Source organism: Manacus candei, unplaced genomic scaffold (assembly GCF_025592945.1).
Source record: "Manacus candei isolate 608988 ecotype Guabito, Panama unplaced genomic scaffold, ASM2559294v1 h1tg000008l, whole genome shotgun sequence".
In the NCBI taxonomy this organism is placed as follows: Eukaryota; Metazoa; Chordata; class Aves; order Passeriformes; family Pipridae; genus Manacus; species Manacus candei.
Window position 1 is genome coordinate 30,350,860 of NW_026138056.1, and position 20,097 is coordinate 30,370,956.

Consider the following 20,097-nt stretch of genomic DNA (forward strand, 5'->3'; position numbering starts at 1 on the left):
GCCTGAAAAGTGACTCTGGTTACCTAAATCTTTGTCCTGTCCTATTTATAGCAAGGTTTTGCTTGTTTTCAAATTTTCTGCAAATATTTTTTTGTCGTGTGTTCACATCTGTTAACACCAGTTTCTAATTTCACGTGTATTTTTTTCAACATAAATATTGATTTTAATATTATCATTATCTTCTTTTACATCATGTTGCTAATGTGAAGTTATAAGTGGGGAAACTGAGAGCCAGCAAGCCACTCAAAACATAGACATCATCTTCCATTAAAGAAAGGTCTAATTAAAACCAATGGCTTAGCAGGGATGATATATTTGCTTTTGTTTTTCTTTTATTTTTGAAAAGATAAGAAATCTACTGTCTGGCATATGTCCTACACAAACACAGTTCATTTGCAAGTGTCCTTAAAAGTGCAAGTTGGGGCTTAGTCTGACATGAATAACAAAGAATGAGCAAGAAAGACTAAAAATGCTGAACTAGCTTCATGAAAACCTTACTCCCATATAAGCAAAAAATGGGGTATGAGGTACAATGTATTAACTGTAATTAAACATGTAAAACTCCATCTATTTTATTATAAAATAAAAGGTAATGAAGGGAAAGAGGAACTCTGATGTCTGTTTTAGTGTCTACTGGGCTCAATTCACAAGCCATCTTGCTCAGCTCACTCTTTGCTTTGCTGCTCACCACTCTTTTCCACATGGACATTATTATTCATCTTGGATCTGCATGCTGGAGAGCAGTCTGGGTTTATTCCTTGTCACCCATTAATAACAGGTATTTGGAGTCTGGTGGACAGTTCTGAGGAAGTTAATTTCTTGCTTGCTTATCCTGTAAGCATATGTAGCACCCCTCCTAGCTAGCAGCACTGAAATATCTTCCAAAGCAATTGTGTTCAGGTAATGGGTAGTTAGGGAGATAATGCCAATTCTGGAACTCCATTTTGAAGGATCCTGAGGCAATTAAGAAAGTTTATGCAGTATAGCTCTTATTCACCCCCATCCCAGCCAGTCACAGGAGGAAATTTAGAATGACTTGGCTTGAAATGTTATGTATTTTACAATCCTTCTCTGAATATTAATGTGATTCTAACTTAAGAAAGCTGTGGAATAAATTGCAGAACATCCTTACAAGGCCACCCTTTAATTGTATGAAATTTTTCTTTTTCAGGTTGCAGATTTCTTTCTCTAAATGGTGGATTATTATTATGAATAGGAATAGCATGACTGCTATTCCTAATTGAGTCCTGAGTCTTATGTCCAGTTTTGACCAAGAGAAGTTACTTCTAAGAGAAATACAAGAACTGTCACTGTGAGTAAGCCTGGGATGATCTGCTCCCTTGAAGTGACCTTTAAGTCTAAAGACCTGAAACATGACATATATATATATGTGATTTATGTGTGAGGATTTCCTTATCCCACTCCTGACAGTACTCTGCTGTCTTCCTACTATGCCATCCCACTGAGGAGGAAGCAGAAGTCTGGTAATTACCTTGTGTAAATAAAAACTGGATTGTGTTTTCTAAGGGAATAGAAAAGCTTTTACAAGAATCTTAACAGAAAGCAGCTTTCTTCATGTCTCTTAAACAGATAGCCTAAAATACTTCAGAGAACAGAGTGGAAAAAGCAAAATGAATTCAAAATTTTCTTTAGCTACTGTGTAGAAACATTTGTTTGCTGGAAGCAAGACAAAGAAGTAAGACCTTTGGAGTGTCTTGGTGTAAGATCTCAGGTAATGGAAAAATCATGAATAGAATGACATTCTGAACTCATGAAAACTTAAACATTTTCCTCTGAGGAAATACAGAAATTAACCTAGAGGACAGGAAACAAATCACTTCATCTATAAAATCTGCTTTGGTGGGGCAACAGAATTAGTGCAGGTATTCTGATTTTATTGCTTATCCATCCCAAAACTGACTCCTTACTGGGTTCTGTCATGGAGATCTGCATGACATCAACATCTCTGTTCATCAGTGTGGGATTGAGCACAGTGAGTGAAAATGTGCTACATCTGCTGTGTGAACACAGGAGAACACTGATGAGAATCAGAGTTCCCCTGATGCTGGAAGAAAACGACTGTCCCTCCTGACAGAAACTTCAGGTGGCATTAACTTACCCTGCTTGCTATCTTCCACAGGGCCATAGCACAAAGGTAGGTACTGTGGAGAGTGTAAGACAAGTAGGCAAAGAAGTAGTATTTTTAATCTACGGGTAGTACTGTTTTTATGTTTGTTTTTGTCCAAGTTTTATATGAAGGACAGAAGCTAAGAAAATATGAAGAGGCTAGAACACAAATGTTTTCAGCCTTGATTCAGGTCCATTTAAACACAAAATTTGCATTGAACTGGAAAACTTGGACTTTTCACTTTAAAATGTAAAAATAAGAAAAAACTTGCTATGATGACAGCTGATTGGATCAAAAGAGTATAACATAAACTTCATTACTAAATGAAATTTACTTCTAATAATGACCAAATTACTATAATTTGGTCATTATTAGAAGTGTTTTTAAAAATATCAGTTTAAAGAGAGAACTGAAATAGTCTCCTCAAATGTTTTGATCATATATTAAAAAATTGACTTTTAAGGAAATATAATTTGTGGAAATACAATTTCCACAAATCAAGGGAAAAGCATTTAATCAAAAAAGTTTCCAGAGAGCCTAGTTGTATGAAAGAAGGGACAAAAAATCTCTCTTAGGTTTCACTGTACCAGGTTGTGTATTATGGTTTATTGTGCTGCCTTTTATTTAGTTTTGGTGCTAGAAAAAGATGATCAGTATACTTGATGTTTTATTGCATGAAGTTTTCTGTGGCCCAGTATATTTCCAAAATCATTCTTCTGCCACGGTCTGAGGGGGGATGGGGCTGTGACACAGCACGGATGGGTTTGGGAGTCAAGGTAGAGGTGCGAATGGAATGCTTTATTGAGGTGTCCAGAGGTTTTATGGGTTTCAGGCGGGGAAAGGGCCAGAACAGAAAGGGGTGGAGCATGAGACAGACAAACTGGGGAACAAATCGGGATAGCAGAACAGGCAAAAGAGGGAGGAACGTGGGAGGAACCGAGGAAGGAAAGGGCGAATGGAGGCTGTCTCCTCTCTGCAGCTTCTCCAGCCAATCAGCAGGGAAGTGGACAAACCTGGGTATGCCCAGGAGACACAAATTCTGGGGAAACATACAATGTGTATATACATAATAACTGTAAAGTCTGTATCATAAATTCCTTTCAGTCGCTGTACATATTTTTCCACTTCTGAAATGGTTCCCATTCTGATTCCTGGTCCTTCACATTCTTCCCCAAGACACTCTATATTAGGTTTCTGGGACCACACACACCAGGCACCCCCCCCTCCATGTATTTCTACAGACACTTGCAGACAAGAGGTGATCCTTAGGGGTTGTTAGCGGGACCAACGCTGTTTAACCCCTTTGTTGGTGAAATGGACAGAGGGATTGAGTGCACCCTCAACAGGTTTACCGACAACACCAAACTGTGTGGTGCAGTCAACACACTGGAGGGAAGGGATGTCACCCAGAGGGACCTTTCCAAGCTTGAACTTATAGCAGGCTTCCAACACCTTAAAGGGGTCTTAAAAGAAAGGGATTTTTTACAAGGTTATGTAGAATAAGGGGGAATGGATTTAAACTGAAGGTAGGTTTAGATTAGATATTAGGAAGAAATTCTTTATCTTGAGGGTGTTGAGGCACTGGAACAGACTGCCCAGAGTTGTGGCTGCCCCATCCCTGGAAGTGCTAAAGGTCAGGTTGGATGGGGCTTTGAGCAACCTGGTCTGGTGGAAGGTGTCCCTGTTCATGGCAGGGGAGCTAGAACTAAAAGATCTATAAAACCTCTATCAACCTGTGGTGGTTTCACTCTAGGCCTTCCTGGAGACCAACTTGTAACCAGGAAGGAACTAGAAAAGTGATCACGGAAGTATTCCATGCTATTCCTTTACGTAACTTGAGGTATAAATAAGGCTAGCGGGAGGCATCTCACTCTCTTCCTCTCCGGCGAGGTTCGAGAACGGCGGGTCCCTGTTTTGGTCTGGTTTATCTGGAGCTGAGGCCTACAGTGACTACCGTTATCTGCCACGCGTGAGGGGAGAGCCTTGGGCCGTGTCTAGCCATCCTGCCTGTTCGAAGGGAAGTGGTGAGATTTTTGCTAGTTTGCCTTCGGTCGGCTGGTTGGCTTGTTCGGTCCTTGCCCCTTTTTGTCCTTCTCCCTTCCCCTTTCCCCCCCCCCCCCCCCTTCTGTGTGTGGTATTCTCCTTTTGTGTATCTGTCTCATATGTAATATATATATATATATATATATATATTTGCTATAGCTTTGGCTGCTTGGTTTTTTTCTTTTCCCTCTCTGGGAGGCAGGTCCTTGTTGTCGAGTTTCGGGGACTTGGCAGGAAGCCAGCTCGAAACTTGCACAACATTTTTGGTGTCAGAAGTGGGATATTTTGGTTAAGTTTGGCTTGTTTTGATAAACGTTTTTCCAGGAAGACAGCCAAGCTCGGTGTTGTTTTGCAAAACCAATCTATTGTTTTGGGAACAGGTCTGGGAACACTACCAGAGTCTGGGAAAGCAGCCAAGGAAACTTTGTTTATATAAACAAAGGTTTGTTTTGGGATCAAGAAGAAATAATAACAAAAAACAATGGCTATTTCATTAATTTGTCTTATAATTCTAGCCACCTTTACACCTGTGTTAGGCTACCGTATAGGGAGACGTCCAGACCTTGAGGATGGATGGAACAAATTGCTTCCATCCTTTAATTTTGACATCGAAGGTTTGGTAAAGGAAATCCCCATGGTTAAAATCGGCTCTAATTACTATATAAATCTTATTGCAACAGTACTGTCATTGATAAAGGTACTGGAAGTGCTACTTAAACTTGGAAGAATGGGGTTCCGTTGCCTTCCCTCTTGTAGGAAAGATCACACCTCAAAGGGACTCGCTGGAACTTTGGAAAGGGCTGCAGACAGGCCAGTCCCCGGGTGGCATGGAGCTTGGGAAGATTTCGGTAGATTAGTAGGACATGTGTCACCCCCCATTAATTGGGAGTTCACACCAGAACAAATGTTTGATTCTGGTGAGATGGCCCACTGTTTGGCAGAAGGGTGTTTTTCCTACAAAGATCCGAATATGCAATTCTCTGCTTTGTGCTGGGGCCTGGCTAATGCTTATCGAGCTGCCATAGACCACCTTCAAAGGGTTAAGGTCGACACAGAAACCCAAACCACGCCACTTGAAACCAGTGATGTCCCTATTAGGTCCACAGAAGTTGGAGTCCAAACACAACTTGAAGTCAATGCCATTTCTACTAAGCCCACTAGAACCGGGACTCAAGCTAAGAACCGGAAGGTCATCATTGCCCCTGTGAAGAAGAAGAAGAAGACGTGGGTAAGAGAGATCAAGGAACTTACAGACTCATCTCCCCAACCAGAACGCACAGAAGAAAGAGAAGAAGAAGAAGAAGAAGAAGGAACAGAAGAACCTATCCAATTCACTCAAGATGTAGTGGACGAAGGAGCGGCAGCAATGGGAGAAGGAGCAACAGCAAGTGATGAAGGTGCGACTGCGAGAGAGGAAGTAGTGGTTGTGACTGAGGAAGGAGCGATTGGAAGAGAAGAAGCAGGTACCAGAGAGGAAGAAACGGTTACACGGGAAGGAGCACGTCCAAGAGAACTAGGGGCACGCCCAAAGGAATACAGAACAGCATCAAGAGAAAAGAAAGCAACAGTACAAACGGCCGGTGGTATATTGTCGCTTGATGATTTATATCCTGACTACACATTCAGTGTTACAAAAGACGCAAAGAAGGAGCCAAAGCATCCCCCTCAATTGGAGGGGGAATTATCCCTACCCCTCCAGACCCAACCTTCTCTTGGAGGTGTGAATGATTGGAGGAAGAGGCCCTTATCTCACCACGTGAAAGATTACTCACTACCTCCACCCGCTGGGTATCGCGAACGACGCAGGAGTCCATCCCCACGGCGTGAATGGCATAGAAGTCCATCTCCACGGCGTGAACGACGCAGAAGTCCATCTCCGCAGCGCGAACAGCGTAGGAGTCCATCCCCACGGTATGAACGACGTAGAAGTCCATCTCCGCGGCGTGAACGGCATAGGAGTCCATCCCCACGGTATGAACGGCATAGGAAACCATCTCCGCGGCGTGAACAATATAGAAGCTTATCCCCACGGCATGCTCAGTCTCCACCTCCACATGAGAGATATAGGGAGGAAGTGGGAGCAGTCCCACGTAGGAGTGGAAGAGTAAAGAGAGAGGTGGAAAAGATTCTACGTGGGAGAGATGGACAAGAAATTATGCGAGAAAGCGAAATTACACAATCACTGACCACAAGAGAGCTTCGAGATTTACGGAGAGATTATATGCGCTTGCCTGGTGAAGAAGTCCTCACCTGGCTGGTGCGATGCTGGGACAAGGGAGCTGATAGTCATGTAATTGAAGGTGATGAAGCACGACAGTTGGGATCCATTGCTCGAGACCCTGTGATAGAGCAAGAAATGGGGAGGGAGAAAATGGCGTCCAGTCTTTGGCTCCGAATACTCCACGCGGTGAGAGTGAAATACCCATTTAAGGAGTCCCTGAAGAGTTCTTCAAGAAGGTGGAGGACTGCAGAAGAAGGCATCCAATACCTACGGGAATTGGCCATGCTGGAGATCATCTATTCTGATCCAGATTATTATGATATCCAAGTTCCTGAGAATGTTCCCTGCACGCAACCAATGTGGAAAAAGGTAATTCAAGGTGCCCCTAAACCATATATTTCCTGCTTGATACCCGTATATAATCCAAAGATGGATGAACCAAGCGTGGACACTATGTGTGCTTGGATAAGAACCATCGAGGAAAATATGGAAGACTCCTTCAATCCCCTGTACCGACGCACCTACGATAGGGAAAGAACGGAGAGAGATTATGAATATTCCAGATATGAGGACGACCTTAGAGACAGAGAGGACAGAAGGTATAGAGATTACCAAGAAAGGCCAATGGGAAGATCATGGCGGGACCGACAAAGACGACCTCGGCCTAGACCTCGATCCTGGTCTCGATCTTGCTCACGATCCCTGTCATTCACACGTCGAAGGAAAGAGAACTCTAAGCGTGGGTCACGTAACCAACTATGGGCATACCTTCATAGTAAAGGAGAAAACATGAAGAAGTGGGATGGTGAACCCACTTCTAAGCTTGAAGCTAGAGTGAGGGAGCTGAAGCGAAAGAAGACTGACAAGAAAGTTGTCTATGTAGTAGATGGAGATTTCTTAGAAGAGAAACTGCGATCGCCGAAACACGAGAAGATGGAGGTCCACTTCGACAATGGCAAAAAGTCTAAGAAGTCAAAGTCAAACTCTGACGACGAATGCTCTGATCAAGACCAGTAGAGGGGCCCTGCCTTCTGCCAGGAGAAGGAGAGGGACCAAGAAGATAACCGGGTTTACTGGGCTGTGTGGGTCCGATGGCCTGGCACATCGGATCCTCAGAGATACCAGGCCTTGATAGATACTGGAGCCCAGTGTACTGTAATGCCTTCGGAGTATAAGAGTACCGAGACTGTTACTATTTCTGGAGTGACAGGAGGGTCTCAAGAATTGTCAGTAGTAGAGGCGGACATGAGCTTGACGGGAGACCAATGGGAAAAGCGTCCCATTGTGACGGGGCCAGAAGCCCCTTGCATCCTTGGTATGGACTACCTAAGAAGAGGATACTTCAAGGACCCGAAAGGGTACCGGTGGGCTTTTGGTGTAGCCATGGTGATTGAAGAGGGGTCCAAGCAATTGTCTGCCCTTCCTGGCCTTTCAGAAGACCCTTCCATTGTAGGATTACTACGAGTTAAAGATCAAGAAGTGCCAATAGCCACAACAACTGTACACAGACGACAGTATCGGACAAACCGAGATGCTGTGATCCCTATCCACAAAATGATCCGAAAGTTGGAGAGCCAAGGGGTGGTCAGCAGAACCCATTCACCCTTCAACAGCCCCATCTGGCCTGTGCGTAAATCCGATGGAGAGTGGAGACTGACTGTGGACTATCGTGGCTTAAATGAAGTTACGCCACCGTTGAGTGCTGCCGTGCCAGATATGTTGGAGCTCCAATATGAGTTGGAGTCCAAGACAGCAAAGTGGTACGCCACCATCGACATAGCCAACGCGTTTTTCTCCATTCCTTTAGCGGCAGAGTGCAGGCCACAGTTTGCTTTCACCTGGAGGGGCGTTCAATACACCTGGAATCGACTGCCCCAGGGGTGGAAACACAGTCCAACCATCTGTCATGGACTGATCCAGGTCACACTAGAGAAGGGTAAGGCTCCCGAACACATCCAGTACATCGATGACATCATTGTATGGGGGGATACAGCAGAAGAAGTTTTCAAAAAAGGACAGACGATCATCCAGATTCTCCTCGAGGCCGGTTTCGCTATCAAGAAGAGCAAAGTCAAGGGACCTGCCCGAGAGATCCAATTCCTAGGGGTGAAATGGCAAGATGGACGACGCCAGATACCAACAGACATAATCAACAAGATTGTAGCAATGGCTCCCCCCACAAACAAGAAAGAAACCCAAGCTTTTCTGGGAGCCATAGGCTTCTGGAGGATGCATATCCCAGAATACAGTCAGATTGTGAGCCCTCTTTACTTTGTGACCCGTAAAAAGAACAATTTCCAGTGGGGTCCTGAGCAACAACAAGCTTTCAGGCAGATCAAGCAAGAAATTGCACATGCCGTGGCTCTTGGACCAGTTAGAATGGGACCAGATGTAAAGAATGTGCTCTACTCTGCAGCTGGAGATAAAGGTCCCTCCTGGAGCCTCTGGCAAAAGGTGCCTGGCGAGACGCGAGGGCGACCACTGGGTTTCTGGAGCCGAAGCTACAGAGGTTCTGAGGCCAATTACACCCCTGTGGAAAAGGAAATCTTAGCGGCGTATGAAGGTATACGAGCAGCTTCAGAGGTAATTGGTACCGAAGCACAGCTCTTCCTGGCACCCCGATTACCCGTCTTGAGCTGGATGTTCAAAGGGAAGGTGCCCCCTGCGCATCATGCCACCGATGCCACGTGGAGCAAGTGGATGGCTTTGATTACACAACGTGTCCGAATCGGGAACTCGAATCGCCCCGGCATCTTGGAAATCATAACCAATTGGCCTGAAGGTGGGAACTTCAGTCTGGCAGAAGAAGAAGAAGAGCCAGTGAGCCGAGCCGAGGAAGCTCCGCCATTTGATCAGCTGCCAGATGAAGAAAGGTGTTATGCCCTTTTCACTGATGGTTCTTGCCGAATTGTAGGAAGGAACCGGAAGTGGAAAGCGGCCGTTTGGAATCCCACCCGACGAGTGGCAGAAGCCGCTGAGGGTCAAGGCGAGTCGAGTCAATTTGCGGAACTCAAAGCCGTCCAATTGGCCCTGGACATTGCTGAACGAGAAGGTTGGCCGAGACTCTACCTCTACACAGACTCGTGGATGATAGCCAATGCTCTATGGGGATGGTTAGAGCGATGGAAGAAGATGAACTGGAGGCGTGGAGGAAAACCCATCTGGGCTGCTGACTTGTGGCAGGACATCGCTGCCAGAGCGAAGAGTCTGAATGTGAGAGTCCACCATGTAGATGCCCACATGCCCAAGAAGCAAGCTAATGAAGAACATAATAACAACAGAGAAGCGGACCGAGCTGCACAGATAGGGGTGTCACAAGTAGACCTAGACTGGCAGCAGAAGGGAGAGCTGTTTCTGGCTCGATGGGCCCATAATGCTTGCGGTCATCAAGGCCGAGATGCCACCCACAGATGGGCACGAGACCGAGGGGTGGATTTAACCATGGATATCATTTCTGAAGTTATCCATGATTGTGAGACTTGTGCCGCTATTAAGCAGGCGAAAAGACTGAAACCCCTGTGGTATGGTGGACGATGGGATAAGTATAAGTATGGAGAGGCATGGCAGGTTGATTATATCAAACTGCCACAGACCCGCCAAGGTAAGTGCTATGTACTTACCATGGTGGAAGCAACAACGGGATGGTTAGAGACTTTTTCAGTGCCCCACGCAACGGCCCGGAATACCATTCTGGGCCTTGAAAAGCAAGTCCTGTGGCGACACGGGACCCCAGAACGTATTGAGTCGGACAACGGGACTCATTTCAAAAATGGATTAGTCACCACTTGGGCGAGGGAACATGGTATCGAATGGGTATACCACATTCCATATCATGCACCAGCTGCTGGGAAGGTTGAGAGATATAACGGATTATTGAAGACCACTCTAAAGTTATTAGGTGAGGGGACTTATAAAAACTGGGACAAGAACTTAGCCAAGGCTACCTGGCTAGTTAACACCAGGGGTTCTGTCAATCGAACTGGCCCTGCACAGGCAGAATCCCTTCACATTGTTGATGGAGATAAAGTTCCAGCAATCCATTTGAGGGGAATGCTAGGGAAAGCTGTTTGGGTTACCCCTGCCTCAGGCCAAGACAAACCCATTCGTGGGATTGTCTTTGCTCAAGGGCCAGGACATACGTGGTGGGTAATGAGGAAGGATGGAGTCATCCAGTGTGTGCCTCAAGGAAACTTAGCCTTGGGGAAAAACTAATTGTATGTCCTAAGTTGTGTTTTTACAGGAAGCCAGTCACCAGATGAGAGAGAGACCTGAACTAAGCTGTTGCTGGTATCCGGTGATGAGACAGTCCAGTGATGAAACAGCCATAAATCAGAACTGTAATGGTGACTGAGGAGACCAAAGATCTGGACTGAACTGACATCGGTATTGATTTTCCAACGACGAGACAACTGTGCCGAGAGACCAACAAGAACTATATATATATATATATGCAAATGTGTATATATATGCGTGGGATGTAGACGAACGTGAGACATAGGTGTTGCGTAAAGGAATAGTATGGAATAAGGGGTGGAGAATGTGGTGGTTTCACTCTAGGCCTTCCTGGAGACCAACTTGTAACCAGGAAGGAACTAGAAAAGTGATCACGGAAGTATTCCATGCTATTCCTTTACGTAACTTGAGGTATAAATAAGGCTAGCGGGAGGCATCTCGCTCTCTTCCTCTCCGGCGAGGTTCGAGAACGGCGGGTCCCTGTTTTGGTCTGGTTTATCTGGAGCTGAGGCCTACAGTGACTACCGTTATCTGCCACGCGTGAGGGGAGAGCCTTGGGCCGTGTCTAGCCATCCTGCCTGTTCGAAGGGAAGTGGTGAGATTTTTGCTAGTTTGCCTTCGGTCGGCTGGTTGGCTTGTTCGGTCCTTGCCCCTTTTTGTCCTTCTCCCTTCCCCTTTCCCCCCCCCCCCCCCCTTCTGTGTGTGGTATTCTCCTTTTGTGTATCTGTCTCATATGTAATATATATATATATATATATATATTTGCTATAGCTTTGGCTGCTTGGTTTTTTTCTTTTCCCTCTCTGGGAGGCAGGTCCTTGTTGTCGAGTTTCGGGGACTTGGTAGGAAGCCAGCTCGAAACTTGCACACAACCCAAACCATTCTATGATTCTATGTTTCTGTGATATAGATTTATATGTTCCTGGTTTATTCTTTTCTCTTTAGGTTTCTGATATTTTAAAAGTATCAGTGAATGAAGAAATAATTAATAATATTTCTTTGAAGTGAACAAATAATATCTTTATTTAGAAACACAAATATACTAAGTGCTATAGTACTAAGTACTACAAACTTACTAGATCCATACAAATATTATTATAAAAAAGCAGATCTAGGTATCCATGAAACATCCACATGATGCTGTCTAATGGGAGTCACTTTTCTTTGAAAATTCACCTATTTTCATATACTAGACATGTTTATCCATATCTAAAATATTTACCTGTAATCTGCAGTTGCACTTACCTGTGATGCATTGGCAGCAAGACTAAGTTTAAGATATATTCTGAAATCATGTTTGTGACTTATAAGGTTGACAACTCTCATGCTTTCTAATTTACAGGAATCCTACACAGTGCAGAAAAATACAATTGCAGAGTCCAAAAAAAGAGTAAATGATTGCTCTGTCCAGTGCAGATCTTCTCCTCAGAAAATATTTAAATTATACCACAGTCAATATTCCATATTCTTTATGTCTTTTGTGGTCTCCCTGGGTGGTTCAGCTACTTATAAATATCTTCCAAACTTGTCTCAGTCTGCCACTCAAGCTTTTGTAAAATAACAAGTTTCTGAGGCAGAGATAATATCATTTAGAACTGACTTCCTATTCTCTGAATTGAATTGATAGGCTAACCCAATACATGATCTCAAAAAGAACTGGAACAAGCAGATGAACACTATCTTTTTGGTTATCCCCAGGCTAAATTCACTATCTTAGAACTTTGCACTAGAAAAGGGTATTTCATATGCTATCTGTTGGTTCATGAAGCTCTGGCTTTTCCCTTCAATAGGGTTTTAATATGAAGTATTTGAAATTTTTAAAATGAAACATTTGAAATATCCTCTTAATAGCAAGGACTTTTCATTCTGCTAAATCTTTATTTGTACTTTCAACTGCAACAGTAAAACTTCCTGTCAGAGTAGCACCCGAGTCAGTAAAGGGCAGTTTATTAGGCACCTGCTTATTGTGTTCTCCAGTGATGCCTAGAATAACAGGTTCAACCTATATAATAGTTGGGGAGAAAACAAAATGAAATTAAACCAAACCACTAGGAAAACTGGACTATGTCTTGACCTCTTTTCATTAGCAAATGACAGTTCTATTCCTTGGTCTGTCCCCTTCTAGCACCCTTCAAAGAGAAGGTTTTTGCTTGCCTTGCATGGCATTAAAAAAAAAAAAATCATTAAAACAATACTGTCAAGGGATATTGCTTCACTATACACTGTAGTGAAAAGGAAAATTGTTATGTAGATAGGAGATGGGAGAACGATTACATGTTAGTAACACCCCTAGTCAGTGTAGACAGGGATTAACTGTTCCGTTTGACCACTTCATGAATCACCTCATTAATCCATGTATATCTGCATAGACCACAAGGCATTTTCTTTACTGTCTAAAAATGGAAATGAGATTTTCCTTGTTTGGAGAGTAGGAGAACTTTGAAGACTTATGAAATACCTGCTCACAATGTGTAGTTTGTATGAAGATACCTGTGCTATATCATTACAGAATCACAGAGTCACAGAATCAATTAAGTTGGAAAAGATCTCTGAGATCATCGAGTCCAGCCTATGACTGAACACCACCATGTCAATTAGACCATGGCACTAAGTGACATGTCCAGTCTTTCCTTACACACCTCCAGGGGCGGTGACTCCACCTCCTCCCTTGGCAGCCCATTCCAATGCCTAATCACCCCTTCTGTGAAGAAATTCTTTCTAATTCAAAGAAATTCATTACTGGTAGACAGAACAATGCTAGAGAGTGAGACTGAGCATTGGGCAAGGGATTATCCACACTGCTTTATAGCCTGCTAAATAAAACAGGAACAACCAATGGCTTCTGGGACCAAGAGACAGGCTCTGTCCAGACTGCACTGCATTTGGCCTTCTGGGCTACATATGACATTCCTGGAACTGTAGTATATAATTATCATTTTCTGTGTGCTGTTTTTATTCCTGGATTTGTAGAATGGAGGGACCAAACATGATTGGCATTTGTTCATATTGTGCTCTGGGAATGGTTCAAGGTCCCTAATACTCTCATCTGGTGCCTGGGCATTGTCTCAAAAGTGTTTTTTGGCAAAAAAAACAGAGGAAAACTTGCCAGCAGTTAGTAGGACTGAGGCAGGTGGGCAATTGAGTCAGTGTCCTGGTTCTGTTCAGTGTAGTGGTATAAACAGGCTATTGGGCTAATTCAGTGTGCTAAAGGTTAAACAAACCTACTATTCTTCATATGTGAAGGACAGCACATGATGGTTTATTGTGTGAGATTTTCCAGAACAAAATGTTCGATGCTGATGTGCATGTTTCCATTGTATGTTTTTAATCTACTGCCCCAGAACAGGATAGCCTCTTGTATCTGTTGGAGTCAGACCAGCAGCCACCCTTCTCTAAGAAGTCTCCAACCCTTTCTCCATGACCAAACAGTCTTTTAAACTTGACTTAATTTACTAATAACCTAAAAGTATATATGAACACTAGCTTACGATAATTTAAACTAGCTCTGTGGAGACCTGTGTCAGAACGGAACAATTTCTGCTGGAGTTTTCTATGCTATCTTTTTTTTGCAGTGGTGAGTATTGCAGCAGGTCGAGAGCAGTGATCCCGCCCCTCTGCTCTGACCAAGCAAGGCCAAATCTGGAGTGTTGTGTCCAGTTCTGAGCTCCTCAGCACAGGAGAGACATGGAGCTCCTGCAGCAGGTCCAGTGGAGAGAAACAAAGATGAATAGGGGACTGGAGCATCTCTCTTACGAGGAAAGGTTGAGAGAGCTGGGCCATTTAGCCTCAAGAAGAGATGACTGAGGGGGGACCTCATCACTGTATATAAGTATCAGAAGGGAGGGTGGCAAGAATATGTAGCCAGGCTTTTCTCAGTGGTGCCAAGCAATAGGACAAGAGGCAATGGGCAGAAATTGAAGCACAGGAAATTCCTCCTGAACATAAGGAAGAACTTTACTCTGCAGGTGACCACACGCTGCAACAGATTGTCCCTAGAGGTTGTGGAGTCTCCATCACTGGAGATATTCAAGAATCATCTGGATGCAATCCTGTGCAATGTGCTCTAGGATGACCCTGTTTAAGAGGGGAGGTTGGAACAGATGACCCAATATGGTCCCTTCCAACCTCACCATTCTGTGACTCAGTCAATTTCTGGAAAAGATTTACTGGAATTCAGCAATATTTTCCCTGTTTGAAAAATTTCTGGTAGTAATAAGTTTCAGAAGCAACACTATTCTAACACTGATTGAAAATTCACTGGCTTTTTTCAGAATGAGATGAAACTAGTAATATAAGCTAATTAAATGTAATTAAAGGTACTTACTAATTGAGGAATTAAAGATCACTGATGGGTTATTGTTCGATAATCATAATTAAAAAATCTAAACTATTATAAGCCTTTAAGTTACTGTTAAAATAAAGTTGAGCATTTATTAGGTACATATATAAATGCACACAGTAATTTAAGCAATATGAACCTTGTAATTATACTCAATCTATTATTGAAACTGTGGGGAAGCTAGAGTTAATCTGAAAAAACATCTGAACATTTTTAAAACAAGTAAATGGATATAGGAATATGCAAACATGAACTTGCACACAGTGATAAAATGGAATATATGCAGCAAAGGTAAAATGAATGTGCACTTCAAAATATTTTTTTTCCTAATATGGATCTGTAAATGCAGAAATGTCTTAATCAGGATAGTAAGGTTATCTTTGGTATGTTTTTCAGATCTTCACTCAAAGTGCTTGATGCCTAACAATGCATTTCTGTAGTTCAAGGTGTTGGATTTCTCCTAAATTCAACTTTATTTCTGAATGTCTGGGTGTATTGTACCCAGTGTCAGATGCAGAATTGTCATTTTCTGATGTACTTTTACTGTAATTTCCACAATAATTCTATCCTAACAGATCTTTCTCTCTTAATTTGAAAATATTTTTATTCAATATCAAACTCTGAAAAAAATATTAAAGGCTTACGATATGAAAAATAACCACAAATCAAAGAATTGTCACCATAAGAAAACTTGTAATATGGTTGAAGGTATCTACTTATAATAAATAGGATATTACTGCATATATGGCATTGCAAGGAACTGCTTTGCCTTGAGATTGAGATTTTCCTTTTGAGAATGAAATGTTTGGGAAATTGAAATGGACAGGAAATTTTGTGTCAAAGTATACTATGTACCTTTTTCTTTTGCTTTAGAAATAAACAAGATTTCTGCTTGCAAACTTCTAATATAAAAAGTTGCTCATTAATCTAATTACAATTTAAGCTTTAGCTATAGTAAGAATGCATAAGAGATAATAGAATCTTAGGACATTTTATGAAATTGAGAGATCCAGCAATCTTATCAAAATATATGCATAGGGTTTTGAAATTATTGACATGAAAAAAACCTAGGAATGTATATTAGAACTTCTAGAAGTTTTAAAACTAAAATGGATTATTTTAATGACCTGTTATTGCTATCAAGTACTGCTGTGTCAAAACTGCAAGGAGAGAAAATATCATCTGGTTTTGGCAGAACATATTGACAAATACATAAATACATATTGATAGTACAAATAACCACTAGAAATAATGAAATTTATTACTAATAAACTCACAAATACTTATTAGTAATAAGTGATAATATAGAATTTTCAAATTATATTAGTTACAATCTTTGTTTTTTAATGTATCTATACTTAAACCCCACTATTTAGAGAACTTTTTTTTTAGTGCAACATTCATTATAACATGGTTGCCCATAAGGCAAAAGACAATTATGCACTCATCTCTCAGGTTTAACAAAGGTGGCAACTATCTGTGATAATTTGGGACTATGCTATTTTCTTACCCCAGATGCCTCAAACATGTTTGCGACTCTGACATGTTTCAGACATGTCCACAGCTCTAATAACATTATAAATGTTTGAATTAACCTTAACCTGGCTAAGTATATCACTAATGGAAATTCAACTGCCACAACTGGCAAAGTTGGTTGTGTCCAGAAAGTCTTGAGGGAAGGTGTGCAGCAGGAGTACATGGGTATACCCAGGCAGAGTGATTATACTTACACTGTATTTTCAGGATAATGATGTAGCCTTCCAGACCCACCCTGTCTTCAGCAAAGGTTATCTCTGCAGCATGACAGTCAATATTTTTAGATGGCACCTGCTGGCCAGAAGGTGAGGTAGAAAACGAAAACCGTGATAATTGCAGTTAAAAGCATAAAGGAACGGCTGTGAAGGGACACCAGTACTCCTGCTACATAGACTGAAGTAAAATAAATAACAAATACAAGATCCATCTCATACTATCCTGTTTAACTAATATACTTAAAAGGAAAGAATAGAAGACCATGAATGTTTTAAAATGAGACACAGTCAGCTACAAAGTAGCTGTTAAATGGGCCACACCATAAAAGAGTGTGGAGTAATAAGCTCCACTCCTCAATTAAATAATAACACTTGAACTTTAGGCTATATATTGTCTTTTATTATTATTTTTAGATAAGAATTAATTTTATTGTTTCTATTAAGACTTTTGGGCCAAATACATGTCTACCACAAGTTGTTTGAATTTGTTAAAGTCAATGGAGTTACTTCTGCTAACATTCACGTGAATTTGTCCCTTGATCTTCTAAACTGACCATTTACCTCTTGAGCGTATCTGAACTGAAGAAGACTCAGATGTAGTCCACTTTGCCTCTGAACTCAGGAGAGGTTCTAAAGGTAAGGGAAACTTTCTCTAAATCTAAGCATCTGGGTTGGTGTGTATGCATGGTGTGGGGCTAGGGGGTGCATTTTTCTCTTAAACCTGAACCCTGAGCCTGAGTAGCTTGCATTTGATGAGGAGAGAAAATATGAAAATTCAGAACTGAAGACAAAATATTTTTTTAGCTTGGACCATGTCACTTTTAAATCTAGTTTATATACAAGCCTCACCTTATGTCTCAAGTACTGTATTACTTCCCTTGTACCTAGTCTAGTTTATACCTCTTTTGACAGCGCATGGAATGAGAATATATCAGTAAATATTTTTACATATTACAGTTCAAGCAGGTTGCAGTTTAGTAAAATATAAACTGTAATCAAAATTATTGTTTTTCTGCTTAAGTTCAAGTGAAGATATGCAAGTGTTTGAAAACTTTGTTAGTTCAAAGACACGCTTATAGTTGGTTTTTTTTCCATTTGCATAAAACTAAATAAACAAACATGAAAAAAATAGTGCCAGATTTGATAATCTGAAGTGATAGACACTTTTTATTAAGTACTTTTGAGCTATAAATGCTAATGCCTTTAGACTCTGCAGTAAATAGAGAGAAAAATAGATGTTCCTTTCAGAGCACCTAAATCAAGATTTCCAAAAATAACCTTCCCTCTCAAAAATCCCCCACAAAACCCACAATACATCCAATGACTGTAAAGGATGTCCGACAAAATAGCTGTACTTGGCTACAGCAATCATAAAAATGCCTCCTAAGTTCTTTCATTTTTTTTACTGAATCTGCTAGCAGTGAAAGGCATACAATCTCTCTGTGGATAATTGGATTACATAGAGGGTTGGGACCTTTTCGCTGCTTCAAAAAGGAAGGTTGTTACTAGAGGAAATTTCCTGGTATCGACTGGTAGTAACTGAGCATCTTGCAAGGTAAAGTTTGAAAGGCAGTATTTTCTTATTAGCAGAAGTAGGTATTATCTGAGTTGTCCACTTCTGACAGTAAATAGTCAGGAAGGAGAGCTTTGAACAAAATTGAAGCATTTGAAATACATCGATAACAAAAGAAAACCAAAGGATAATGTGGGCTTGTTACGAAAGAGAGGGGAAACCCTGGTGACAGAGGATGCAGAGAAGGCAGTGTTACTAAATGCCTTCTTTGCATCAGTCTTCATTGATAAGACAAGCCCTCAGGAATCTCTGACCCAGGAGACCATGGTAAAGGAATGTTGTAAGGCTTTCCTTTGGTAAAAAGAGGATTGGCTTAGAGAACACACAGGCAAACTTGAAAACCACAGGTCCATGGGCCCTGATGGGATGCATCCCCGAGTGCTTAGAGAGCTGGCAGACATAGTCAAGCTACTCACAGTCATATTTGAAAGGTTGTTGTATGATTGGCATAGGTGCCTAAGAGCTGGAAGAAAGCAAACAACACCCTGGTCTTCGAAAGAGCAATAAAGAGGACCTAAGGAACTATAGGCCAGTCAACCTCACCTCAGTTACTTGAAAGATGATAGAGTACTTCATTCTGAAGGCCTTCTCTATCCTCAAGGATGACAAGAAGGTGATCAGGAATGGTCACCAAGGATTCACTAAAAGTAAATTGTGCTTGACCAACCTGATTGTCTCCTACAATGAAACAACTACCTGGATGGGTGAGGGGAGAGCAGTGGATATTGTTTACCTCAACTTCAGCAAGCCGTTTGACACTGTCTCTAACAATATTCTCTTAGGCAAAATTAGTAAGTGTGGACTAGATGAGTACACAGTGAGGTGGATTGAGAACTGGCTGAACAGCAGATCCCATAGGGTTGTAACCAGTGGCACAGGGTCCACCTGGAGGCCTGTCACTAGTGGTGTCCTCCAGGATTCAATAGTGGCCTCAGTACTTTTTAACTTATTCATATATCTCATGCTCACATTTGGAAGATAATCAGAACATTAGTGATGAAGTAATGCAGCAAAATATTTCTCTGAACATATGGAGAATGTTTACCGTAAAGGTAGTTTTCCAACAAAAATCTGCAGCAGAAAATGCTATATCTGATGCTACTTAGCATCATGCATAGTTCCTTATGTAGCTGTAAATTTTAAAATCTGAAGTTAAGTTGATGCTGTAGGACGCATCAGAATCAAAGTACATCATATGTCCTTTACGGAGTGCTACTTCAACTAAACTTCTTTCTGTTGAATTGTATTTTTGAAACAAATAATATTACTACCTTGTTTCTGACAGGGCATGTTAAAATAAAACATGTTTTGCATATTGAGTAGCTATAATTGATTTCTTAGTTGAATATGAGAGAGAGGACTGTTCTTGCTTTCTGTGAAGCTACTTCCCAGAAAACCTTGGCTGGTGAAGGAAAGGAATAGATTTTATTAGATTGTTTGATAGCACACCTATCACTCTTTCTGACCAAAAGTCATTTTCATTTGCGATGAGCAATTTCAGTTACATGGTACAGTTACAGTTGAGTTCCTTTGCTAGTCCAGTGTGCAGCAGCAGTCAATGTTCTTTTAAGATATATTCTGTAGTGAAAGAGGCAAATTTAGTAAGACAAGACATTTTTCCTCTGTGGGCTTTGTGAAACATAAAAGTCTTGTCAGTTTGACATTTGCTACTTTGCTTTATGATTTTTCCCCATTTTCCTCTTCTGTATCTATGATATCATTATCATCCTAGTTTAATGGTTTTAAACTGCAAAATAAGGTCATAAGGGAGAGCTATACATTGCCACACTGCTCTGCTTTTTACCAGAT

At 41.6% G+C, this 20,097-nt stretch overlaps 1 protein-coding gene across 1 annotated transcript; it reads left to right on the forward strand.

Annotated features, from left to right (window-relative positions):
* Positions 1–9,749: 9,749 nt before the first annotated feature.
* On the forward strand, positions 9,750–10,839 carry LOC127462215 (insertion element IS476 uncharacterized 39.2 kDa protein-like). Its single transcript, XM_051770672.1, has 2 exons — positions 9,750–10,290; positions 10,633–10,839. The coding sequence occupies exons 1-2, from the start codon at positions 9,834–9,836 to the stop codon at positions 10,662–10,664; spliced, it is 489 nt and encodes a 162-aa protein (XP_051626632.1). The 5' UTR covers positions 9,750–9,833; the 3' UTR covers positions 10,665–10,839.
* The last annotated feature ends 9,258 nt before the right edge of the window (positions 10,840–20,097 follow it).